At 42.7% G+C, this 26,598-nt stretch overlaps 2 protein-coding genes across 4 annotated transcripts; both read left to right on the top strand.

Annotated features, from left to right (window-relative positions):
• Positions 1 to 1,565: 1,565 nt before the first annotated feature.
• wdr81 (WD repeat domain 81) lies at positions 1,566 to 19,267 on the top strand. Of its 2 annotated transcripts, none has more exons than XM_086124895.1 (12): positions 1,566 to 2,033; positions 3,005 to 3,397; positions 4,171 to 7,679; positions 7,892 to 7,999; positions 8,089 to 8,288; positions 8,367 to 8,548; positions 8,650 to 8,815; positions 9,144 to 9,309; positions 9,390 to 10,175; positions 11,466 to 11,611; positions 11,722 to 11,904; positions 17,941 to 19,267. In XM_086124895.1, the coding sequence occupies exons 2-12, from the start codon at positions 3,036 to 3,038 to the stop codon at positions 18,265 to 18,267; spliced, it is 6,135 nt and encodes a 2,044-aa protein (XP_085981021.1). In that variant the 5' UTR covers positions 1,566 to 2,033; positions 3,005 to 3,035; the 3' UTR covers positions 18,268 to 19,267. The 2 variants fall into 2 exon arrangements, with proteins under 2 accessions (XP_085981021.1, XP_085981020.1); XM_086124894.1 differs by having other exon boundaries at positions 2,936 to 3,397.
• Positions 19,268 to 19,429: 162 nt separating this feature from the next.
• serpinf2b (serpin peptidase inhibitor, clade F (alpha-2 antiplasmin, pigment epithelium derived factor), member 2b) lies at positions 19,430 to 26,505 on the top strand. 2 transcript variants are annotated; one of them, XM_086124898.1, is made up of 10 exons: positions 19,430 to 19,804; positions 20,096 to 20,193; positions 20,270 to 20,340; positions 20,415 to 20,468; positions 22,024 to 22,300; positions 23,360 to 23,503; positions 23,584 to 23,772; positions 23,841 to 23,983; positions 24,422 to 24,626; positions 26,044 to 26,505. In XM_086124898.1, the coding sequence occupies exons 3-10, from the start codon at positions 20,287 to 20,289 to the stop codon at positions 26,394 to 26,396; spliced, it is 1,419 nt and encodes a 472-aa protein (XP_085981024.1). In that variant the 5' UTR covers positions 19,430 to 19,804; positions 20,096 to 20,193; positions 20,270 to 20,286; the 3' UTR covers positions 26,397 to 26,505. The 2 variants fall into 2 exon arrangements, with proteins under 2 accessions (XP_085981024.1, XP_085981022.1); XM_086124896.1 differs by lacking the exon at positions 20,096 to 20,193.
• Positions 26,506 to 26,598: the final 93 nt, after the last annotated feature.

The raw sequence follows: 26,598 nt of genomic DNA, 5'->3' as shown, positions 1-26,598 counted from the left end.
ATGACACTGAGACGTCTGAGGTGACCCTGAACGTCACTCAGAGTGGGGGGACAGGCCGGCAATTGTCATCGTCAGGTTGGTGCCGATTATCGAACGGGAAGGCTGTCCATTCACTGAAAGTATTGACACAGGCGAAAATATTCCTGTGGACTCTCAAAAATGTAATTCAGGTGAACATTCGACAGGTTTTAAACAAGTTAAATCGGATGTACAGTCTACGTCACATTCCACCGAACAGGTGTGCGAATGGTTTCATTAGAATTTAGGGCCCACACACATGACCTCAACATTGTACGGTATTGCACACTGATAATTTAAACTGGCATCTGATAACAAATATGTTTGTTTTAAGCGTCGGACGTGGTTATTTTGGATACATGAATGTGAAAACCAGTGCTCAATATCATTGCATGAGAATTCAACTGGATTATTTTCCTTCCCTTCGATTATTTACACAAACAATTTGACAAACTTGGGTGTAGTATTTCATCTCAGTCGTGGAAGGAGAACCCTGAGCCACTTTATAGCCGAATAACATAATTGCAAAGCCATTGGCGCAAGTTAATTAGAAACACGGTGTGTGTAGTTCACTTCCACTGCGACGGTGGCGCTCTAGGTGTAATACTTTTCAGTTGCTCAACATGAAACAGGAAGTAGTTTGACCGAGGTCGTTTTGTCAAATGTGGAGCAAACAGGTCAACTGTTTTTGCCTCGGCGTTATTCAAACGACGCCCGCTTGTATGCCGTAGTTGAAAATAACGACTCTTGGGGTGATTGTTTCTGTCCATGCTAACGCGATTAAACTGGATAGGTTTAAAGCAAAATTACGGTACTATTGGTCTGAAATGGATCACGTGGCCATCGAGCGGGTCTTGATTATTTTAATTTATAGGATGCAAAGCAACACAATTGTCCTCATCCGATCCATCGTGCATTTGTAATACGCATTCTTTAAAAACTCATTGGGTGATTAGCTTGTCAAAGAACATAGTGATGCGGACGATACTCGGTGCTTTCCCATTGGGCTCCCTTAGGTCACATGACCCACGGCCATCAATTGCTCGATTTTTGTTTTATTTTGTAGGCTGTACAACAACACAATTGGCATCATTGTTACATAAAATGTTGCTGTTTGGCATATACATTTGTTTTGTTGTGGTTAGTTGACGTTTGTCACCGGCCGTCACTGTAACTCGTAGTGTCGGGACTCAAGTTGTCCATTGTCCAGTAGGGTCACCAACATTTGGTTAAGAATGAGTCTAGTATCCCTTATTAGTTTAATTCGGGGCCCATAAATTAATCGGTGATTTGGAACTGGAACATGTCCCGTCCACTCAACATGGTGTTAAATAGTAATTCATTCCACTGTCCCATGCCAACGTCTTGAGTCAAGGTTTAGCAATTGATGTATAATGAATTTACCCCAAATCGCACTAAGTAATGCAAAACGATTAATTCTGCAGACTGTCATTTCCAGTGGACAGCCTCCGTTCATCGAGCTTCCGCTCATCGATGTCCCTTTGCGGGTCGAGGTGGCCACACTGCGCGCATCCCCTTTCTAACCACCCAAAGAAAACAGGAAGCGAATGCCGTAAATGCGTGGAGGCAGGGACAATTCTCGCTTTGAATTCTCGGTAGAAATGAAGCAAAGCAACCCTGACAACATCATCACCATATGCGCGGTTTCGTTTCGTTTTTTTCTTGGACGAGGCCAGCGCTTTGCCGCTTCTTTCTGGTCACGTGAGTCACAAGACGCGAGCCTGGTGTTGTGTCACGTGACACGCCTCTTCTCCAAACATGTCTCCGGACTCGCGTCCAGCAGGAACGCTAACAAGTTGGACACGGTCTGGTCGCTGACGCGCATCTGCTTCCTACAGCAGACGGAGCGGAGGCTCGTCAACCTTCGGTCCTTGCCTCGTTTTGGGGTGTCAAATGTCACAACACGCTCACAATGCCGGGGACGACTCGGTGCTGGTAGCTTGACGCTAGCTGGCGCGTTCGTACAGCCTGAAAAAAGTCCAAAGTTATCCCAGGTGAGCCAAATGACAAATTGACTTTTTTTTCTACGGGGTACGATAAACGTATGTTAAATTAATGTTTAACTCGAGTGTCTGGTTTGTATGAATTTAAACGACACCGTCGTGTTAACTCGTGTCAAGCTCAAGGCTGCTTCTAGCTTAAATTTGTAAATCAACGAACGCATTTTTAAGTGTTGTGTTTATTAATTACTCGAGCTTTCTTTTGGATGTGCGTTAAACAGTCTCATTAAGAGTAGAGAAGTTATTCTAAAGTTTTAAGCACGAATTTGCACTTGGTTGATGTTGTACATTTGCTTGAGTGAGGTTGGATGATGAGTATGTCTGAAAGAGTTAAATAAAAACTAAAACAAGGTAATAGCTCCCAATAGTTTGTTATAGTAAATAGCGCTTTCCAAAATTTCAAGACTAACTGCAATGTTAACCTTTTACCATACTTTGTTTTAATTTCAAACGCGTACCAAAATAAAATGTCATTGCTGGAAGGGTTAGAAAAGCTGTTCAATGTAGCACAATATATACGTTGTCTGTGTGTGTGTGTGTGTGTGTGTGTGTTTTTTTTTTAACTAGCTTCTCAGTGTCTCCAGACATGTTTTTACTGCAAGCAGTGAATGATCACCGGCTGTGCACTTTGAACTACGGTAGCTGCAAAAAGAAATTGATTAAACAAATAGGCCTGCCAATAATATTGGAATTAACAATTCATACAGTTGTTGTATAGTTACATCTCACTGAATTTTAAAGTAGTCGAAAATGGTCCACTCAGTGGAATTCAAGTTATGATTTATGGCACATCATGTGAGTTCACTCTTTAGTGTCATGTAATCATGTGGCTACTATGCATGCAATACGGCTACGACCTCCTTTTCTTCTCGTCTGTTTTTTTTCTTTCTTCTCAGGACATGTGTAAGAAGCAATTAAATGTGTCCTTGCAGTTAAAGAGACCTTCTGTCTCCATGTGAGTGTAGCTGGACACTTTGCAGCCCTGAGCACGTCACAATGGATTGGCTGGTGTGCGCTGTGGAAAAAGACCTGGGGATCGACCGGAGGCAGGTGGGCGCCGGGGCCCGTCAACAGGAGCTTATCGCTCTAGTGCCTGTGCGCTGGCTGGCGGCTCTCCGTGACAGGAAGCTTGTGCGTTTCGTCCGCTTGGAAAGTATCAGCGAGGCAGAAATCCGCACATACCTGCAGTGTTCCCAGGCTAAGCTGCCGCCTGGCTGGACACGAGTGTGCATCCAGGGTTTAAGGAAAAGCAAGCTGAGCTACAGGCTGGTCCGAGACCCGTGTCTTCAACTGAATGACTCATCAACAAAGGAGTCCTACGTTAGCACCATGCAGCATGTGTCACTGCATAATGTCAGGTATTGAACACACAAAAGGTCACACCATGTGAAGCACATAGAAGTAGCGTTTGTGGTTTTAGGGCAGCTTACAGGAAGCGCTCTTTCTCAAATGGAGGGTTGTGCAATTGCACACGTACAGCTTGCTTGACTATTAATGTAACATTTAATGTTGTTCCACATCAACTAACACAGTGTTGTAAATGACCATATTAATAACCTGGCTACATTTAATCAACTAATTTTCCATTTGCGTCACATTCTGTTCTGCAAAAAATAATAGGAAGTGTGACTTGTGTCTTGCTTATTTCTTGATTAATTTGTAAGTTCTTTGTAACATTTTGTTTTAGTCTTCAAATTAGTGACATAGTTCTAGTTTTGGGGATGACATTACTGACAGTTTTATTTTAACTCTATTTTGTATTTTTTTAAATTTCAAATGTAATACTAATTAATTGAATAGCTTCTCAGCCGCCAGTATGCATCTGCGTCTTTAAGAGGCGTATTTACCATAAGACACGCAGGCCCAAAGACAATTTAAATCAATTGAGATGACAGACTAATTTTCCTTCAGCACTTTCATGCTGTTGCAAGCGCTCTGCTTAATCCTCCAGCCAAAAACACCTAATTAGCAACTAGTTGACATCAAGCTCTGAACATCATTGTCGAGTAGTATAGTTGACTGTACAGTCACCTACCACTACACCAATAAATGTAAATATCTGAGTTGAGCCAAATGTTTACATTTGGACTGGTCAAAGTTTGCCTCAATTACTGTGATTATTTTTTTCCAGGAATCTGTGGCGTGAAGCCCACTCCAGACTTGTGCAGCCGTATGCCGGAGCCAGTGAGCAGATGCATGTCACGGCTGCGGATGCAGTTCGACACTCCCTTCAAAAGCTCTTTAAATCTGCCTTCATCTCATGTGAAAAAGTGTCGCCGTCTCTCTCTCCGGCCAAAGAAAAGGAGAACTTCTTGCCGTCGTCCGTGTCCGCTTCTTCCAAGCCAAAATTGGACCATTTGTGCCCCAATGTTTTGTCAGCCGAATGTCTGCTGGAGACGGCAGAGATGCTCTATGTGGTTCTACCTTACACACAGTATTCACTCCATGACATTGTGTCCTTCAGCCCAGCCAAGCTTGCCAATAGTCACGCCAAAGTTCTGTTCATTCTCTACCAATTGCTGACAGCCATGCAGGCGTGCCACACTGCAGGGCTGTCCTGCGGGGACCTCTCCCTGCTGGACATTGCGGTGGACGAGCAGCTCTGCAGCCGACTTAAGATCAACCTTGCCCATTATGAGGAACTGGGCAACGGTGATGATCCTACCAGGCTGGTACCCAAAAGTGCCCCACCAAGAGTCAATGTGCATTCGAGCCAGGAGAACAAAATGCTTTGCAAGGACTGCTTTGATGAGCTCAAAACTTTAGTTCTTGACTGGGTCCATGGGCGTGTAAGCAACTTTTGCTACTTGATGGAGCTCAACAGGTTAGCGGGGCGACGAGAGGGAGACCCAAATTACCACCCTGTGCTGCCGTGGGTGGTGGATTTCACAGTGCCATTTGGAAAATTCCGGGACCTCCGAAGATCCAAGTTCAGGCTCAATAAGGGGGATAAGCAGCTGGACTTCACCTATGAGATGACCAAAGAGGCATTGGCGGCTGCAGCGGGCAGCGGTCTAGGGGGAGTTAGTGTTGGGGGAGACTTGTGTGGATCAGTCAGTGCAAGTGGGGCCGGACAGCCAGACCACCTCCACGTACCTCATCATGTGTCGGACGTGCTCTCAGACATTACATACTACGTCTACAAAGCCCGGCAGACACCCAAATGGGTGCTGTGTAGCCACGTGAGGTCCCAGTGGGAGCCGAACGAATACCCCTCCAGTATGGAGCGTATGCAGAGCTGGACGCCTGACGAGTGTATTCCCGAATTCTACACAGACCCCTCTATTTTCCGCTCAATACACCCTGACATGCCGGATTTGGATGTGCCTTCATGGTGCAAGTCCTGCGAGGAGTTTATCGAGGTCCATCGACGCCTCCTGGAGAGCAGGGAGGTGTCTCAGAACCTGCACCACTGGATAGACCTAAATTTTGGCTTCAAGCTGTCAGGCAAAGACGCAGTCAAAGCGAAGAATGTGTGCTTGCATCTAGTGGACAACCACACCCATCTGACCACGTATGGTGTGGTCCAGTTGTTTGACCAGCCCCACCCGCCTCGCTTATCCGCTTCCCAGTATGCTCCGGCAGAACCTCCACTCGTAGGCCTCGCTGCCCTTGACGTGCCTTCTCTACACATCCCACAAATCGACATGGCGCCTGCCTCTGTGGATGGAATGGTGCCAGAGTCCACTGGGTGTGAGTCCAGTGGCTGGACCATGCTCGACAGAGACGAAGAGCTTGAACAAGGCACTGAGGCCTTGGACTCGTTAATGTCTACAGGCTCATCTAATTCTGCCAATTGCTCTGGTCCACTGCCTCGTATCAATACAGGCAAGATCGGGGATGCAGCACTCATAATGTCTCACTCCCCGACTTCCTTCTCTGGTGATTTCACAAGTGCTGGGGTACGCAGCACTGTGCTCCAAAGAGGTGGGCCAGTGAACAAAAAGCACATGGAGGGAGGCGTGACCACCACCAATGCAGACGATAACAAGATCCTTCTCCCCGAGGGCTTCAATCCACTGCAGCCTTTAGAAGAGCTGGAGAAGTTGAATAATTTCCTGGTTAAGAGTCTGCACACCGAAGTGTTGCATCCTGAAGGCCCCTCAGAGAGTGAGCTCGGAATGGTCGAAGCGCCGCTGTCTCTCATGAGGCTTTATGAAAGAGATATGCAGGCCCTTGGTGTCCTCATTGCTGAGATGTTTTACTCCTCCAAATTTCGAGGCTTAAAACCGGGCGCCTCCCTCAGACAACGTTTCCACGCTGTTTTGAAAATGTGCTCCCTTGGCTTCCGGGACATCCCGCTTTCTTTGCATCACGCTCTTGAGAAACTTCTGCCGATAGAGAAACAGTCTGGAGAAGCACATCAGTGTCAACGCCCGCTTCTTTTTAACTATGATCCCATCTGTGATGGCCTTCCCCCTCCGACTCCCTCCCAGATACTGAACACATTCATTACTCCATTTCCTTTCCCGTCCTACTTTGCAGGACTCCATCGCTTTATCTTTTCCTACCACGCCAAGATGGAGACTGTATGTAGACTCCAAGGAAGGGACGTAGTCTTTCAATTGTGGCAACAGTTAGAAACACTTCTGCGAGGCAACATTACGGCTGAGGGCCTCGAGATTCTCTTGCCCTTCATCCTGGCACTCATGCTTGAAGAGTCCACTGCTGTCTACGCTGCTTGGTACCTGTTCGAACCCATCTCGAGAGTCCTGGGTCCCAGAAATGCAAACAAGTACCTTTTAAAGCCACTGGTCAATGTTTTCGAGAACCCTCGCTGTCTTCGGGGACGTTTCTATCTCTACACCGACTGTTTCATCCTGCAACTGATCGTCAGGCTCGGTCTGCAGGCCTTCTTGTCCAACCTGCTCCCACATGTGCTGCTGGTCCTCACCGGCTTTGAAAGCTGGACCTCTAGTCCGGCCGGAGAAGCTTGCAAAGGCATGCGCAGTGCCACTTGTACTCTGGGAGAGGAAGAGGAGGAGGGCTTTCAGGCTGGTCATGTGCGCTCCTCATCTGGATCTATCCGCGGGAACATGGGTGGTGGCAGCGGGGCGAGCGCAGGCGTGGGGGTCGTTGGGGACGCCGGGCTGGTGGACTACGCCTCAGGCATCAGTCTCAATGACCAGGTGTTTCTCTCAGAGGCTGAGGACTTTCAGAATGAATTTTATGTGAACAGCACAGGGGGAGACGGCGGAAAACAGGTGGACCAGAATTCTGCTGCCAAGGACCAGGACCACGAGTCTTTGAGCGTGGGCAAGCTTAGCGACAAAAGCAGCGCAAGCGAACACTCATCAGGCGACGGAGACTCCATGCGGGATCGAGCCAGTCTTAAATCAGCCGACAGCAGCCAGGACCTGAAACAAGCCAGCGAGGGAGAGGAGGGAGCGGAGCTGGATGAGGAGGAGGCCACTGAGGCTCATGATTGTAAAGTGGTGGCAGATGACCTTTCAACCCCCAAACTGGAACTCTCTTTCTCTGGTTGCACAGACGTTTCGTGTGCTACTGTTGCCACTGTGGAGAGTGAGTTTGTGAACGGAATGGTAATGGAAGAGAAAGTCATTATGGGGGACCAAGAAGAAGAGGTGGACCAGGATCCGTCGGAGGAATCGCAGGCGAAGGAGCAAAAAATACTTCTCGGTGAGACGTGAGCTTGTTAAGGGCATTCAAACGACTCACCTGTTTTCTAGGCTTTGGTCATGCGAAGTTTGCAAGCTGACCACTTAAGTATCTGGATGTCATTTTCAATGAGGAAATTAAAATAAAAATGTTAAGACAAGTGGGGGTCCATAGAACATGTTAAGAAAATGTTTGACTTGACTTTCCCTCTAAAGAAAAATCTCTTCACACAGATACAGTCTGCAAAACTATTCGGTGGCTCTCAGCCAAACTTGGACCGACAGTGACCTCTCGATGTGTGGCCAGGAACTTGCTGCGATTACTCACAAATTGCTACATCGGTGCGTAGGCACGAATAGCATTGCAGAAGATTAAATGAGTGTCAATATCCAAACATGCTTCCCTTTTTCCTTTTGCGTTCTGGTCACAGGCCCTGAAAGTCATCAATTTGTCATGCCTGGACCTGAAGAGAGCCCTCTGGAGAGTGTGGGAATGGGCAGCGTTTATGAGAAGCGATCCGTGGTGGGCGACCAGACCGCCTCGTCTGTGCTGGACTGTCTCATTTACATCGCTCAGCTTTACGGCGAACCCGTGCTCACTTATCAGTACCTGCCATACATAGGATACCTGGTGAATCTTGTTACCACTTGGTCGAACACTCACTTTGTAGCACATATCGTAAAACAATCTTTGTTAAAATGTCCGCAGGTGTCTCCGCCGTCCTCGCAGCGTCTCAACACACGCAAGGAGGCCAGCCTGCTGGGAGCTGTTGCACTCACACAGAAGATAGTGGTCTTTCTCTCTGACACCACGCTAATGGACATGCTCATGAAAATTAATCAGGATGTGCTACTGCCACTCCTCGACCTGCTCACCAACCCTCACATGGGGTAAGAGACTCTTTGAATCGCGGTACTGATTTGCTCTTTTTGTTTTTTGTTTTTTTTTTAAATTTACTTGTCCCTGGTTGTGCACTTCTTGCTGTGCTCAGGTTCCCCAGCGGAGGGCAGACACGAACCGTGGTATGTCTCAAGACACTCAGCCTGATGGCTCTCATCTGCCTGCGTATAGGGAGGGAGATGGTGCAGCAGCACATGGCTGACACACTGCGCCGCTACTTTGCCGTTTTCTCCCTGCTGCACTGTTTGCGGCCTCAGGTACTCGCTCATTTTTAATCCGCGGCAACTGACAAGTGTCTCGTCGAGTTTATTTCCAGAATGCTTTCAGCAGGCAGGCCCGTCGCGGCTAGCTTTAGAAGAAACAAAAGGCACACAGGCAGAAGAAAACACCTAAAAATAGAAACAGGCGACAGGAACTTGGAATAGAGTACCTGACAAGGAAGGAGTGAGAAAGGCAGTATGTATATGTGAGGATGTGGGTTTGCAAGACAGTTCTTCCTCTTGTGGCAAAATAGAAAAGTTTCTCCTTGTAGTACTCTTCATTCCTGTTCACTCATGATCTGGAACTGATTCCTCCACACTGCAGATGGAAAGTGCACCCCGCAGAGTTGTCGGGGAGGTCACGGTGGTGGATGTTAGCACACCCGAAGAGTCCAGCATGACTTATGAATTGTCTGTCCTGGAGGAACTGCAGTCGGTGTTTAGCACAGAGATGGCGCATGCCTCATACATCCCATTTTACTGCCTCATTGGTAAGGAATGCTTCATTTTAGCAGCTGACCTGGAAAATGTACTGTTGGCCTTCATTAAGAGTGCCTTCTGGGTTCTCTAGGTGATATGGCAATCCGAAAGCTGGTTCCAAACCATGAGCTGGTGTGGCAGTTGGCCTCCTCGTACCATCAAAGTGTAAGTCATGCAGTGTCAAGAGTGGACATGCCTCCATCCTCCTCTTCTGGTTTCAGCAGGCTGGCCGGTTGCAGCCCCTTCCTCTCTCCTTCCACTAGTTCCACCCAGCTCGGAGACCACCTCCCCGAGTCAGGAACTTTTGGGAGCCATCTGGTAGGAAACCGAATCCAAGTGTCCGGGGACTCTTACTATGGTGGTAGTTTGGCCAGCTCTTGGGGACGCTCCAATCATACCACCACCATTAACACCACCCCCTCTGCTGTCACAACCCCATTCATCGGCGCAACCCCTTTCTCCTCGTCTTGGGTGATGGGACCCCCTCCGGAAGACAGCGCCCTGAAGCAGGAACTGTCTCGTAGTGGACGCTCCTTGCAAGGCAACTGGCTGGCCTACTGGCAGTATGAAATTGGCCTGAACCAGCAAGATTCCCATTTTCACTTCCACCAGATTCGTTTGCAGAGCTTCCTGGGTCACTCAGGCGCCATTAAGTGTTTGGCACCACTGGCAGGGGAAGATTACTTCCTCTCTGGGGGTAAAGACAGGACCGTGAAGCTGTGGCCACTCTATAACCGCGGCGACGGTATGCAGGAAGTGGAGCCCAGGCTAACGTATTCGGACCATAGGAAGTCTGTGTTCTATGTTGGACAGCTAGAAACTTCACAGGAGGTGGTCAGCTGCGATGGCATGGTGCACCTTTGGGACCAGTACACAGGTGAGAGGCGTCATGCTTATCTGCTCAGGCATTTTGAAGAAAATAAAAGGAAACATCATACTTGTACACATGATCGCGAACACTTGTTCAGGACAGAGGCAATACCATTAAGGGACAATTAACATTTATTGCAAAAAGTGCAACATGCAGAAGTAATTAAAAACATGAGCAACCTAAAAGCGAGTTGCCATGAATTTGCACTGAGCATAAATGAAATCTGGAGCCTTTTTGTCCTCTTCCTTGGAAACCTAAGCCGATGGCCTGAGGGCAAAATCTCAAAACCCATTTTGGAGTGGATGATTAGGACTACCGGTATTCAAAATGTTTATAGAGGAGGATATTGACAGAGCCCCTGCAGCTTGGTGAATTTGTGAATACTGAACCACAAATAGGCCTGGGTTCAATGTTCTAAAATTTTAGTCTAAAATATAATTAATTGGACTATAGAGTTGTTGCTGTGTATTTGAGGGAGGATTTAGTGTATAATCCACCCTCCACCCCCTTTTGTTAAATCACAAAGTACTGTAACTGTGACTAACCACAGTTTTGGGAAAGCGGAGTTCAATTTTACAGGCAACACCCTAGCACTACATTTGTTGAATCAAGAAATCACATCAATAGAATCTGCCAGAAGAAGTGAAGTAGGCTACAAGATCTCAAGAAATAACCGCATCATGCTCCGATCCGAAAAAACGTATTGAAATCTAACAGTCCAGAAAAGGCCATTTCCAAGACTGGGGATACAGCAAACTACTGTCAGAGCCATTATCCACAAATGGATAAAAACTGAACAGTGGCAAACATTCCCAGCAGTGGTCGACCATCTAAAATTACGGCAAGAGTGCGACGCCGACTCATCCAGGAGGTCACAAAAAAAACCTACAACAACACTCAAAGAACTCCAGACCTCGCTGGCCTGAGTTCAGGTCAGTGTTCACGACTCAACCATGAGAAAGACACTGGCCAAAAATGCCATCCATGGTAGAGTTACCAGGCGAAAACCACTGCTCTCCAAAAAGAACACAAAGGCACTGTATGCTACATTTACTGCACATTGCATCATACTGAGCTTTTCAAATATTTGGTTAGCTTCTAGAACATTCCTAAGCTACACAAAGTTAATGTGACATCGATTTTGTTGTTGTTTTTTTGTTCCTACTGTATCTCATTAACTTGTGCAGCTGTACCTATTGTAGTGTATATGGGGCTATGAAGGCATGAATATTGGAAAAAGAACATGCGTCACTTTTTTTTTTTTAATCAAACAAATCCTATATTCTACTGTGCCAGGGAGGCAGATCCGCTCATATGAAGCCGTGGATGGGAAAAATCCAATTACAGCCGTCACTACCATGCCTGCGCCACACTGCAGCGTCTTGTTCGGAAGCGCCGATTCTGTCCTCCGCTTCATTGATCCTCGCAAACCGGGACTGCAGGTACTAAATTATTCACGCAAATGCATCCCCTTGAGACTAACATTCTCTCAGGACTTGTCTAAAAGCCAGCCATTTGACAATGACAAATCTATATTCTGTGTCCCCCTCAGCATGAATTTCGGCTGGCCTACAACAACATAAGTGCCGGGCTCATCCGATACCTGGCCGTTAGTCCGACAGGACGCACTATAGCAGCGGGGTTCTCATCCGGCTTCATCGTCCTGCTTGATGCGCGGACGGGCTTGGTGCTGAGAGGCTGGCCTGCACACGAAGGAGACATTCTCCAAATGAAGGTAAAATGTGCGTGCGTGCGTGCGTGCGTGCGTGCGCGCGCGTGTGTCGGCATGACAAATTCAAAGAGCAAAGGTATACAGTAATCCCCGCCTGTACACTCCAAAACTCATGTGTTTTACAGTTTTTGGGTTGTTTTTATATCGCTCAAAGATGGCACTCAAGCCCTTTCTAAATAGGAATTGGTCTCAAGAAGTATCTTGCAGTGATACATCGCCTACGAGAGAAAAGCTTTGTAATAATAATAATTATTATATATTTTATTAATAGGCGCCTTACATCGGGGCATTCAAAGTCAACAAACAACATAATTAAAAATCAGTACAGTAAAATAACAGAACATTTGTCTGTCAGGGAGTATGCTGGGTTGTTTGCAGAAATTAGAAGTTTTTGCCATGTGCATGTACTGTGATCAGTAAATCTTATGGGGGCGCTTGCTTAGTGGCCAAAAGGGCTGAATCATTTTGGTTTGGTTTGGTTTGGTTTGTTTATTGAACATAAAACATATATACAGTAATAATTTGACAGAAAATAAGGTAGATAAAAAAAGAAAGAAATCAATCTTCATACAACACAGTTATTATGTTCAAGGGAGTAGGAAGAAGTAAAAAACTTATCTAGTCCTACCCCGTTATGTGATTGTATCTAATAAATCATTTTTATATCAATCAGAAAAGAAAAAAGTAAGAAGAAAGAAGTCTCCATTAAGGCTCATACTTTACCCTTAACCGTGATATTTTTACAACTTTTGGTTTGTATCGGGATTATATACTTCCACACCCTGACACTCTTGTGTCAATTTTCTCTTGTATTCATAATGGATATTTATATACCTTTCTCTATTTATCAACTTAGTTCTGATTTATCATTATATTTAATGTTTTGAATTTATCATTTTAACTCTGATTGATGTAGGTTGTTTGTACTATTTTTTTGAATTTGTTTTTGAACTCAGCAAGCGATTTACTCATTTTCAGGTCCGTTTCGAGATTATTCCACAGATTAACGCCTTTGATAGATACACTTCTTTGCTTGATGTTTGTTCTTGTTTTGAGTTTTTTGAATAAGTTGGTACCTCTTAAATCATAGCTGCTTTCTCGAATTTCGAAAAACTTCTGAATGTTTTGGCAGAGCAGGTTATTGTGTGCTTTGTACATTAATTGGGCGATTTTAAAGTCAACCAGGTCATAAAATTTCATCGTATTTAATTTGATAAATAGTGGATTTGTGGGTTCCGTATATTTTGATCTATTAATAATTCGAATTGCTTTTTTTTGTAGGTTGAGAATAGGGAGTGTGTTTGTTTTGCAGGCATTTCCCCATATTTCCACACAGTAGGTCATATATGGTAATAATAATGAAGTGTATAATGTGTACAAAGATCTCTTATTTAGCACTTCCTTGGTTTTGTAGAGGATCCCTACGGTTTTGGCTATTTTTCTTTTTACGTTATCGATATGTGGCTTCCAACATAGTTTTGAGTCTATTACTAATCCGAGAAACTTGGTTTCATACGCTCTTTCTATCTCAATTGAGTTTACCATAATTTTAGCTTGGTGTTTGATTGGTCTTGTGCCAAAAACAATTAACTTCGATTTTTTCAGGTTAAGTGACAATTTATTTCTGTCGAACCAGTTTTTTAATTTGTTTAATTCGTTTTCTACGGTTGTCAGGATCTGTTTCAGATTTATTCCAGAACAGTAGAAAGTTGTATCATCAGCAAATAGGACACATTTAAATTGTTTTGAGACCTTGCAGATATCATTTATATACAAGATGAATAGTTTTGGACCAAGCACTGACCCCTGAGGAACTCCGTGAGTGATTTTTAGTTGATTCGTTTTTTTATTGTTGAGTTGCACGTACTGATATCTGTTTTCTAAATAACTTTTTATCCATTTATAAGCTACACCTCTAATGCCATATCTTTCTAGTTTTTTCAATAATATACTGTGATCTATTGTGTCAAAAGCTTTTTTTAGATCTAGGAAAACCCCAACAGTAAATTATTTGTTGTCTATATTAGTGGCTAATGCTTCCACAAACTCCATAACTGCCATTGAGGTGGTCCGTTTTTCCCTGAAGCCATATTGATTCTCACTTAACAGCGCATGCTTTTGTATAAAGCTATCAAGTCTGCGAGAAAATAGTTTTTCTAATATTTTTGAAAATTGTGGTAGTAGTGATATTGGTCTATAATTTGTAAACCGATGTCTTTCTCCACTTTTATAGATTGGAATAACTTTAGCAATTTTCATTTTTGATGGAAAGATACCAGCTTTGAATGACAGGTTGCATATGTGCGTGAAAGGTCGCACTACATATTCTATAATCTGCTTTATTATTGTCATGTCAATATTAAAGCAATCAGTTGACTTTTTATTTTTAAAAGTTTTTATAATATTTGATACTTCTTCTTGTTTTACAGCAGTAAGGAACATCGTGGAGGAGTTTTTTTCTACATATCTATCTATTTCAAACAAGTTTGTTGGATCAGGAATTTGTTTTGCTAGGTTACTGCCGATGTTGACAAAATACTCATTAAATTCAGTTGCTATTTCTGCAGTTTTTTCCAAAATAGTATTTTTGCCTTTGATAAAATACTCTGGATAATACATTTTTTTAGGACTATTTCTGATTACTTGGTTAAGTATCTTCCATATTTCTTGTGTGTTACTTTTATTCTGCTCTAATAGTGCATGATAATGATCTCTTTTACTGGTTCTTATAATATTTACTAGTTTATTTTTATAGGTCTTATATTTTTTTTCTGCTTCTTCAGTTCTCAATTTTAAAAACAATTTATATAAATAGTTTTTCTTTTTACATGCGTTTTCTATGCCTTTCGTTATCCATGGCTTACTTGGGTCTTTATACTTTTTGGAGACTTTAGTTAATGGAAAATGTTTATCATATAAAGAGATTATGATAGACTGAAATACTTCAAACGCTGTATTTGGGTCTTCGTTTGAGTAGACCTCGGTCCAGTTTTGTTTTTCTAGGTCTTGCTTAAAGGCGTCGGTGGAGCGTTGGGTTCTTAGTCTTAAATTTTGATTTTGAATCAATTTGAATACAAAGCTGAATATAGAGCAAAAATTGTATTGTAACAGTTGCAAATTTCAACATTGCTACATGCAATATTGTTCCACTCCTGTCCAGAAGATGGTGCTCACATGCATTACATTTAGGGTGAGAAGCAGGGTACACCCTGGATGGTTACCAATCAGATGCAGGGCACAAAAGACAAACGACAAGATACAACATTCTGCACTCGCATGCACAATTTAGCGTGTTTGATGAACGGGGCAGGAAATTTGAGTTCCTGAAGAAAGATGTGATCACTACTCTACCACCAAGGTCCCTAAATTAGAATCAGTCAGAGTGCTTGACCTATCATATGACTTTGCTCCATAAAGGTAGGGAGTACATTCAAAGTCGAAACCGTTCGAGGATGATTTTCTCAGAAAGGTTCAAGAATTTCAGTGAAAAATTTGCAACCCATTTCTAAAAAAAAAGACTTTTGAGCATCGTCAATTGGCCAGTAACGGGCCAGAGGGTTCCTATTGTTGGCACAGCACACTGCCTGCCAAAGCTTTGACCAATTTGCAAACATTGGCTGCCATCACTTTGCAATGGTTATCATCGGGATTTTTTGGAACATTTTATGGAAAGTTAACTTATCTATATGGGACTCATAAGTCATTTTCAGATACTGATAAAAACAGATGTGCCACTTCAGTCTAGTTAAAAAAAAAAAAAAAATAGTGCGTGCGTGTGTGCGCGCGTGTGTCTGCAACTCCATTCTCTGAATGCGTCTCACTGTTTGAACAAGGCGTGGGCTGGAAGACTTGGGGTCATACTGCTTGTCATGTATTTGGGCAAAACAGTCCAAAAAATAAAATAAGGCACCTAAAGAATAGATATTTCTCAAATACAAGCATTATTGCATTGACCAGTGTGTGAGTGCCATTAATTGAATCGTTAGGTTGGATCCTAACCTAGTTACACACACACAGTGATTTTGCGTAAATGTGATACGGATTTGTTGTGTACACAGCTATGGACCGTGGTTCCTCCAAAGTCGAACTCCCCAAAGGTTTTTCAATTTGAAGTTCACCTATTTTTCTGTTCATCTTTCGTTTTATTATTTCTAATGTCGCCACCTTAGGCGCACTGATGGAAAAAGCAGAATTGAATTTACTGCTGCATAGGCGACAACATGAGAAATATATTTAAATCTGAATTGTAATCAAATTTTATCCAACAAATGCTAAGATAAATACAGTACATTAGAAAACCCAGTCCAGAAATATGTATTAAAAGTCCACTTGGTGACAGTACCCTCTACAAACCTTTTACAACATAACCGTCAGTTGTCTTCAAAGGGTGACAGCAATTTACTTCATTTTAAATTTTATGTTACAGTGGTTAATCTCTCTTCTTATTTGTTGTCGATTTGAGCCTGCAATAGATTAAATTGACATTATTTCGAATGGGGGGCGGAAAACAACTAGGCTGGTAATTAGCGTCACAGAATTGATTGTGGTTTACTTTGGAGTGTCATCAGTATATATATATATATATATCTTTTTTTTTTTTGTTGTTGTCAGGTTTCATCAGATGTGTTCATCTGCGATCTTTTATTTTGACAGGGTTGTAGATTACGGATGCGGGGAGGGTGGACGAATATTGTACCCAGCCAATGTGCTGTCAACAGACCAAAAGGATGAGCAAACTTTATTTAACCTCAGACTGGGTCAAGGATTGTGCCTGTGCTTTTAAAGGCCCGGGTTCATGCAAATATGGACACAGGTTACTCATTAGAAAAGGAGCTGGGCGGCTCCCATTGGCACCCCCGGACTTCTTTTTGGTGTAAAGTAATGCAAGCACGCACGCTCCCTGCTTCGTTGATGATGGAACGCCGGATGGTGAACATTTTGTAATTTTCACAGTCACTCTCAAACTTAGCTGGTGATGACACGGGGCCACATGGTTTTTAATTGGAGGGAAAAATGTTGAGGCATTTTATCGGAAGTAACTTGCACAATAGGCAGACAACGTGAGGAGAGGCACAGTTTATAGCAGATTGTTATTATGGAGAGGACAAAAGAGTTCATGATGAATTTTGACATTTGGAAAACCCAAAATAGCCTGGCCTGTAAAATTCAACTGGAAAAAAAAAGCACGCTCGCAACGGCGGTTGCCTTGAGAATAAAATTACAATAAGATAATTTGCCCGTTGTATCAGGGGTGTACTGATCCATCTAAAATCTTGGCGTCTTCCTACACACAGCAGATGTAAATGTAGAAGAACTAAATCTCTATTGTGTCTTGTTTCAACGTGGCGTGGTTTTTGCGCTTTCAAAAAGCGACCGACAAGCGGACCAGCTTGTATTGGAATGGAATTTTAGCAGTTGCAAGTGATACATTTGTTCGTGGGGCCTTCAGTGAGGATTTATCGGACTTAATCCACCTTTTAATACCCCAGCAAACATGTCACCGACTCGCTGATCGAAACCATAAATACGAAGCAAAAATGCGATACAAAATGCACTCATGGAATATTTCAGAATTGATATCAATCGGTAATGGGACAAAAATATTAAAATAAAATAGAGGTGAAACAATAAATCGGTAACTACTGAATTTTTGAAGTTATTGATACTTGATAATGGATTAATCGTTGAGATAACTTTTTTGTTTTTACTTTAAAATTGTCGAAACTCTCGGAATTTACGTTTCTCTACATTAAATATTCAGCATTTAAAATAGGTCTTGCGCTGGCTTTAATTGGCCAAGCTTGACAAAAATATGAAAAAAACCCCCTGATGTGCGAGTTAAAAAAAAAAGAAGGCATTTTTGAAATGGGCGACAAAAATACAATTTGGGACATGGAAAGCCATCTCTGATTAAATTTTGCCATTGACCAGCTTCAGCATAAATGTACTCGGTTGCGCGGATCACGACAGATGTTTTCCATCAATTAAAAACAAGGCCTTGATTGGCATCTTCAATAATTAACCTGTTTCACCCTCCAGGCAGCTGAAGGGAACTTGGTCATCAGCTCGTCCACCGACTACACCCTCGCTGTCTGGAAGGACCTGGAGCAAAAGCCCCTGCGTCTATACAAGTCTCAGTCGGATCCCGTTCACGCCTTGGACTTCTACAACTCGGAGATCGTTACGGGCACCATGGCCAACAAAGTCGGCGTGTACTCAGTAGTGGACATCTCGCTGAGCCCCGTCAGCAGCACCAAGTTGAGCTCCGAGAACTTCCGCGGAACGCTCACCAGCTTGGCCGTGCTGCCCATAAAAAGGCTGCTGCTGCTGGGCTCTGACAACGGCGCCATCCGCTTACTGGCTTGATTTCCACTGCCCAACTTGAACAAGCAGCAATCGATTGAAAAATGTTCACGTATCGTAAATCCTGTACATATTCTAAAACTATTTTTGGGCATCCGACGATTCTATCTCAAACGATTTTTGGACCTGGTCTGTGATTGTATTCCACTACAGACTTGCTCAGGGACCACTTGTTTTCTTCTCTTTCCAAAAGGGGTGGGCAACCTACAGCCCGCGGAGCATTTGCGGCTTGTGAGAGAGCATTGGGTGCAATTCTAAACACAAATAAAACCTCAGAGGAACTATTATTTAAAAGGAAAAAAACCCCCCAAAACATTCAACCCACAGATGCTTTATATAATATATTAATGATACACACGTATTCAATCATGTTTGTCATACATTCAGTATGTCCCACCACTGAAATCAACACTTACGCAACACCCACAAAGATGACCTTTTGACCTACCCTTTACCTGTGTCCAATGCACTGACTAAACTATGCAGTATTTCTCGATCAAATCTTTGTGTGTGTGTGTGTTTGAGTGTTTGAGTTATTGTTTCATCTCATGTTAAGGTTAGGCTGCCTCGCGTGAACATTGAGATTCGATGGTTAAATGATTTTAATCCATGAATAAAATTATTTTAAAATTTGTTTTCTGAACAGTATTGACCATCTCAATGGTCTGAGTCAACGCCAAGATTTTGTACTTGAACATTTTTACGCAATGGCATAAATCATTCATTAAAGGTCAATTCTTAACCAGAAAATACACTCTTAAAACACGGCCTGAGTTTCACTTCAAACGGCTTTGTATGCTTCTGCTGTCTATTGTATTTTTCCAATCTGAAAAGCCCTGACACATCAATGGAACTTTTTTTTTTTTTTTTTACTCCCGCTGAAGCTCCATAATCAGGAATTGACGCAATGGTGTGTTTTAAACTGGTTCGTCATCGGGTATTGATCAAGAGGTCCATGGTTACACTTATTTATCATTTGGGTAAATAAAAACAAATGTCTCAATGTGTTTTTTACTATTTTATGTGTAAGTGTTTGGTATTTCCACTCGGGCTGAATTTTGGACAAAGTTCCCTGCCGTGTTTGTAGAGAAGCGTCATGTGTTCTCTCACGTTGGTACTTAAATAGGACCTAAAGTTGAGAAATGGTTTCAAAAAGCAAAACAAATGTTCCCTTATCTTCATGGAATGACTCGTCATTTCCGGGAAAAATCCAGTGTGATTCTTTTTTTTTTTTCCACACACAAATTGAGCTACGTTCGATTCACTTTGCCAAGGAACCCATTATTTGATATATGATTGTATATTTGTATATTATTCTGTGATGCTTTGATATTGAGCAGTGCATGAGGTTTGGAGTGCTGCATTTACAAACAAATAGCGGCTTCAATGAGGCCCCGATCAATGGGGGTTGATCTTTAACCGTTTGCCTTGCAATAGCCAATCTTTGACTCGCAGGAATTCTGCCATCCACACTCAGTCGCGCCTTTTTTGGGGGGACAATACGCCAGCTTTTTTTTTTTAATAGTAATTTTAATTTAAGGTAAGATGAAAATACTAAATATACCGAAAATATTGCATGTTTGTGTGTTGAATGTTTACTCTGCTCTTGTTGATCTTTGGTGCATTCAGACACAAGGCCAAGGCCTCACATAAATTCACAGATCGCACAACTAAATCCTACTGGATGCTTTGTACCCTTTGGGGCATTTCTTAGAAAATCAGTCCTTGAAATGTTCAATTTCTGAATGTTAAGTAACATTTGATGTGATTTCACTTTGAGATTGAGAAATTTCAAGATCAAGATTTGTGTTTTGTGATTCTGATGTTTCAGGTAACTTAGTTTCCAACAAAGAAGGGCGCCTTGACAGTTTTTTTTAAACCAGTGAGAAGAATTAACCCCCCCCCCCCAAAAAAAATCTATAAACAAAGGTGAAATACTGTCACCGTGTCCTCCCCACTCCAAAAAAACAAAGTCAAATTCTGTGCACTATCCTATCTTTTCCAGTTGCGTTCCATTCGAACATGGACCTTCGTTTGACACTCCTCTTCATCTGTCTCTACAACCAAGGAGTGACTGTAAGTCATCCACGTGGCACCCAAATTCTCAGTATTTCCTTTCATAAAATTCAAAGACTTTAATTTGTCAACAGAATGCTCAGGTGGCAGAAAAGGAGTCGACGCCATTGGTGCCTTCCAGCCAAGAGGTCAGTCTTTTTATTTGCATTTTTGTAAAAGTCAAGATATTGATTACCGGTAATTCAGACAAGGGGGGAAAAGAGGAACCGGGACCAATTTATAATGACTGCAACAGAGCAGGAACATGAGAATCCCCGCCTCAACCCCCATTCTTTATTCAGAGGAATTGATTGGTAGCTACGAGAATATGTTCATGTTTTAGCCTAAAAAAAAAAAAGCTTGCTTCTGGCATAAAAACATTCGCAGCCTGATTGGAAAACACGTGCAAGTAATGTGGGAGTTTTTTCAGTTGTCATTAGCTAATTTAGCATTTTTGTTGCTCAGTTAATAATGTTAGCAGAACGAAGGGAAAGAGTAGTTTTGATGACATAAGTCAAGCTCAACCAATATCATGTGTCGTATTGTTATCTGCTTTTTCTTACAAGCATGATGGATGTTGACTTTAAAAAAACAAGGGTCAGAGTCTTTTTTTCTTCTGTGCAAGCTATCCAAATGGTTACGACTCACACCGCAGTTTGTGAGGCAAAATTTCCATTTTGCACATCATCAAAACACATTGAATAACAAAACTGAGAAACAGCTGCTGAAACAGTCGCAAAAAGCGTCGCTGAGCTGTACGCACGTGTGCCAACCCACGTCACCATCCGTAGGTTGGTGGAGGTCAAGGGAAACGCAAGTCCGGTGAAACACGTGGAGTCGCTCCTAAATCAGTCATCATCTTCTCTGTGGTAGCGAATATGCTACATTTCTGACAAGTATATTTTTCACAAAGGGATGACGGATAAAGGCGGATGAGATTGACATTGCTAGCGTGTTTTAGTGATCGAGTCCACTTTTCACAGAAGTCTGTCTGGAACCATGTTAAAGCAGAGCGCATCTGACTTTGAACAGCAAATTAAGAAGTGTCTGGACAATGGAGAGAAAAATCATACTTGCAAAACAGACCCAGAACAGGAGAGGAATTAAATTCCGCGATGGTGAACGTCAGCCAGGAGAAGCTCGTACTGCAAGGTTAAAAATATATGAATACAGTGTAGTATAAAACATTTACAATATCAGCAAAGTTATTTGTTTGTCTTCACAATAGAGTCCTGAGTTTTGATTTTGATGTTTGAGGTCCAGACAATAAATATTCTCAAAATGATGTTACTAGATTAAAAAAAAAAAAATCAATTTAGCTTCTATCCAGTTTGCTGCTATACACAAAGTAAATTTAAGAAATAAAAACTGTTGATTATAGAAAAAAGAAAATCACTCATTTTTTAAAATATTGTTGTATTTTTTTTATTGTTAAATAAAACGTTTGCCTCAAGTGACTCAACCCCCCAAAAAAGTTCTCAAAATTAGAACGTTGCTCCTAAAAGAAACAAAAAAAAAATTTCAGTCTTGAAAATTGATAAAAAGTACATTTCAGTCTCTTTTTTTTGTTTTACTTTTACTTTATGACAGGAGTTGAATCAATACTTTTGTTAGAGTCTTTTTCTTTTCCCCATAAGTAAGAGTATGACTACTTGAGTACACTGACATCTCTGTTATATTCACCTTGTTATAAACGGCTTCCAGATAAACGAAGGAACGCCGGAGCCGAGCACGGCCAGCACCACTGCCAGTCCGCTTCTGTCCATGGCGACAGCAAGCGCACCAGGCGAGGAGGACTCGTCGGAAGAGGACGAGGGTTGTGTGTCCATTGGCCGGAACCCCGAAGCCACGGATGCCATCGCCACTGCCGTTCAGAAGTTGGGCGTGCAGCTGCTGCAGAATCTCAAGACGACGCAAGAGCAACCCAATGTCATCATATCGCCTTTCAGCATCGCCTTGGCTCTCTCCCAGCTGGCTCTAGGTAGGCTTTTAACACCCTCACATATGACACTTTTCACACATTTGACACAGAGCGTATTAAAAATTGGGCTGCCACTGATGATTATTTTAATAATCGATTAATCTTGTTGATTATTCTGTTGGTTAATCAATGACTTCGATTAAAAAAAACAAATAATAATAATTTCCATCCCTTTATTGAATACCATTGGACTTCAAGACACAAATGCACTTTAAAAGTTGGCAACTTGTCAAACAAAGATTGGAAAGTGAGGCCATCCCACCTAAATTTCAGATTACCGGTAGACTTGTGTTGCATCTAATTTGAGAAGTCGTGATATGGACAGCACTTACTATACTTGAAATTCTATGGACTGCTATCCAGTACCTGTATTTGATTTGTGGAGGGTTGTTTTTAAAATCTATTTGAATTCATTTTGGTTGAATTTTTACTATAAAATACCTATTGTGATGTTTACATTTTTGTTTTACCATGAACACAAAAAATACATTCATCCATCCATTTTCCGATCCACTTATCCTCACAAGGGGAGCAGGGATGCTAGAGCCTATCCCAGCCGTCTTCAGGCAGTAGGCTGGGGGCACCCTGAACCGGTTGCCAGCCAATCGCAGGGCGCACACAGACGATCAACCATCCACACTCACACCTCGGGACAGTTTAGATTGTTCAATCAGCCTGCCATGCATGTGTTTGGAATGTGGGAGTAAACCGGAATACCCGGAGAAAACCCACGCAGGCCTGCGGAGAACATGCAAACTCCACACAGGGAGGCTGTAGCGGGGATTGAATCCACGACCTCTGCACTGTGAGGTTGACCACAAAAATATACACCCCCCAAAAATTCCAACTCATATTTAAACTATCTAACGATCCATCCATTATCTAAATCTCTAATCCTCACAAGGGATGCACCTGTGCTGGACACCTTGACCTGATTGCCAGCCACTCGCAGGGCACACTAACAACCATTCACACTCACAATCACACCTGGTGACCTTTTAGAATGTTGTGACCTCGTATTATACATTTAATCGCTCCGTCACGTGCTCTTCTTCCCAGGTGCTGTCAACGAGACTGAAGAGCTGCTGATGCAACATCTCCATGGTAACACCATCACGTGCTTCCACCATGCCGTCCATTACATCTTGGGGCAGCTCCGAAACAGTGACTTGAAAATCGCCACCCGTATCTTCCTGCGTCGAGGTCCTAAAAAAAAAAAAAGTGTATTTAATTCATTCTTCATGATTTTAGACATTAGTGCAAACGTAGGCCTTTTGTTTTAGGGTTTACTCCAAAGGAGGACTTCCTCCAGGAATCCAAACGCCTGTATGACTCTGAGCCGGCCGTCCTGGAGAGCGTAAAGCAGCTCAACGACTGGGTGGAGAACGCCACCAATGGGAAAATGAAGGACTTCCTGTCTGCGTTGCCGCCCAACATGCTGCTCATGCTCATCAACGCCATCCACTTCAAAGGTTAACCATCATCCCGGCCGAAGAAGAGGCTTTCTTTAACTGTGACGTCCCGCCTGTTTTTGCCACAGGGGAATGGGAGGCACGTTTCGACCCGCGCTTTACCACCACGGGTGCATTCTTCCTGGACGACAAGCACATGGTCAACGTCGACGTCATGGAAAGTTCCAAACATCTTTTGAGTTTTCTTTTTGACAGTGAACTCGAGTCTCAGGTAAGAGAAATGGCCGCCCCCTGAGCTGGAAATAAAATGGCTGCATTTTGCTGCTTAATTCATATTCCACAAATGCAATATTAATCAGAATACTGAGTTTAGACTTGTTGGGACACATAGAGCATATAATATAGAAAATTACCAAGACTTTTTTTTGACTTGCCTTCTCCTTTAAGCGTATATTCTGGTGTCATACAGTTATGTTATCCGACTTGAAATTTCACACAAGGCCTTGCAACAACTTCTTAAATTGTTGCTAGAATGGCTTTATTTCAGTGTTGGTGCCTGCAATTTAGCAAGTGAGATGGCTATATTTTGTCTCTGTGGTTGTTTGCCTGCCATAAAAACTCCACAGCTTTCATCTCAGTCTCATCAAAAATAAAACAGCCTCCAACTCATCGATTTACATTTTTATGACGTTTTGTTCTCCCCGCGCAGGTAGCAAGCTTCCCATTTGTGAAGGGGATGAGCTTTTTAGTAATCATGCCCATGTCCGGCCATGTCAACGTGTCCTCGCTTGCTCCCAAGCTGAATATTACCAGCATTTATGCCCGTCTGCCCAAGCAAAGAGTTGTCCACGTGAAGGTCCCCAAATTTAAGATGGAGTATGCTCAGGAGCTGCAGGAGGTCTTCACAAAATTGGGTAAGCGACAAAGGTGGGAGGAAGTCACACATAAGCAAGACATGAAGTCAATCTGAAGTCTTAACCTTCAAGTTTCAAGCAGTTCCCAAGTTACTGTGGAGAAAAAAAAGCAAAGTCCCCCACAAAATTTCAAGCAAGTCAATTCATTACTAGGTTTAAGCAAGTCTGAAGTCATCAGGTGGCTCATTTCACTTACTTAAGACTGAAACAAATGACTATTGTCTGCTTGTTTTTCATATCCACTGGTGAACATGTTGCAAAACCTGTCTGTCTTAACGTTGCAAAATTTGTTGATGCTCGGAATGCATTTTTGAAATTGTTTGTATTAACATAGGGCTAACTATGAGCACAAGGCTTTATCGCAGAGCCATCACAGCAGTGTCCACAAAGCGAAAGCAACAGCGTGCCACACACAGATGACTTATTTAGTTTGGGGCAGTGTGAACTTGAAAGAAGAATGAAACAGAAAGTATTAAGGCAGTATACAGCCTAGTTTTTGTGAAAAAAAAATTAATGGATTTTTGCTAAATTAATTGAATGTCAGCTGCTGTAATCCTGCTTTTTATGCCTACAAAAAGCAGCAGTTGTAGATTAAGTTTGTAATGTGCAATTTTGGTCTTAATTATTGAGCTATACAATGAGATAAATTAAGATTGTTAGTTTGGAGAAAATTTGTAATTGTATACTGAAAACGCATAGAGATTGTTACACTGATATACCATCCATCATCCATCCAACTCCTCTCTCTCTCTCTCTCTCTGTCTCTCTCTCTCTCTCTCTCTGTCTCTCTCTCTCTCTCTCTCTCTGTTTTTATTATTTTAAAACAAAGCCCTTTCCAAAAAATGTGCCGCAAATCCTATAAAACATGCCGAAAGAGTATCAAAATTGGGTATTTCTGTCATGCATTTCGCTAATCGCAAGGTTTGAGTGGGATTACTCTCGTAGTCTTCATTTGTGTCTGCATGACTGATACTGCCTCCTAGTGGCCAAAGCAGAAATACCAGAAGGAACAGCACAATGCGATCATTTGCAGCATTATACAATACTGTACATCCGAATGAAGGACTAACTCTCTGTATTGCTTCTATTTCATTATGTTATTACTCAGGTTTTATAAACTGCTATGTTATAGAGTGCTATTTTCCTGATTAAAAAACACAACGACAACAATTTGTTTTTTGGGCGGCATTGCCATTGATTGCAATGAGGAGAGATGATTTGAGCCTAGTAATGTTTTCAACTCGCATCTCAGACCTCCACTGCATATAAATTTTTTCAAAAACAAAGCTGGCACTTTGTGTTGATAATACTGAATTGCAATTATAAATAGGCAATTATTTCAACTCCAATTCAAGTCCTGAAACTGGCAACTAAACACTTGACACGAGTCCCTCACTGATCTTGTCCCCCACGCTAGGTCTCGGAGACATGTTTTCCAGCCCCAATCTGGCCGACATAGCCGACGGCCCACTGCTGGTGTCCAGCATCCTACACAAAGCCGCCATGGAGATCAACGAGGAGGGAGCGGAGGCCTCCGCAGCCACCACTATTGTCATCTCACGCTCATCCAACCCGGTGTTCTCCCTAAGCCACCCCTTCCTCTTCGCCCTTGTGGACGATAAGACGCATGTGCCGGTCTTCATGGGCGTCATCAACAACCCCAATCCTGGTGCGCCGGTTTTACCGAGAGGAGAATCCAAAAGCATGGAAAAAGATGTGCTGCAAAATGATAAGAATCAAATGGCAGCATTTGGAGGCCCTCCCAAGTAGCAACTATCACATGCACAGTGGCCATTTGTTAAACAAAACAAAAACATGTCGAAGAGCATTGTGATTGTACAATACTAGAATGCTCAATTAAAATGATGGGAAAACGTCATTCCGTGTTTCATTTGTTGAGGTTTCCACCATTATATGTGAACATAATATTCCAGTAGAAAATGTTGGTGTAGATGCAAAATCATGATGATGT

Source organism: Hippocampus guttulatus, chromosome 12, assembly GCF_054856545.1.
Source record: "Hippocampus guttulatus isolate MCC_2025c chromosome 12, RoL_Hgut_1.0, whole genome shotgun sequence".
NCBI classification, from domain to species: domain Eukaryota; kingdom Metazoa; phylum Chordata; class Actinopteri; order Syngnathiformes; family Syngnathidae; genus Hippocampus; species Hippocampus guttulatus.
This window is presented reverse-complemented; position numbering and strand designations above follow the sequence as displayed.

Excerpts from the sequence above, each read along its gene's own strand:
- serpinf2b (XM_086124896.1), top strand. The coding sequence starts at position 20,287 with ATGGACCTTCGTTTGACACTCCTCTTCATCTGTCTCTACAACCAAGGA. Across the intron at positions 20,341-20,414 it reads TCTACAACCAAGGAGTGACT|AATGCTCAGGTGGCAGAAAA; the intron begins GTAAGTCATCCA and ends ATTTGTCAACAG. Across the intron at positions 23,773-23,840 it reads CAACGCCATCCACTTCAAAG|GGGAATGGGAGGCACGTTTC; the intron begins GTTAACCATCAT and ends TTTTTGCCACAG.
- wdr81 (XM_086124895.1), top strand. The coding sequence starts at position 3,036 with ATGGATTGGCTGGTGTGCGCTGTGGAAAAAGACCTGGGGATCGACCGG. Across the intron at positions 8,816-9,143 it reads TGCACTGTTTGCGGCCTCAG|ATGGAAAGTGCACCCCGCAG; the intron begins GTACTCGCTCAT and ends TCCACACTGCAG. Across the intron at positions 11,612-11,721 it reads CTCGCAAACCGGGACTGCAG|CATGAATTTCGGCTGGCCTA; the intron begins GTACTAAATTAT and ends TGTCCCCCTCAG.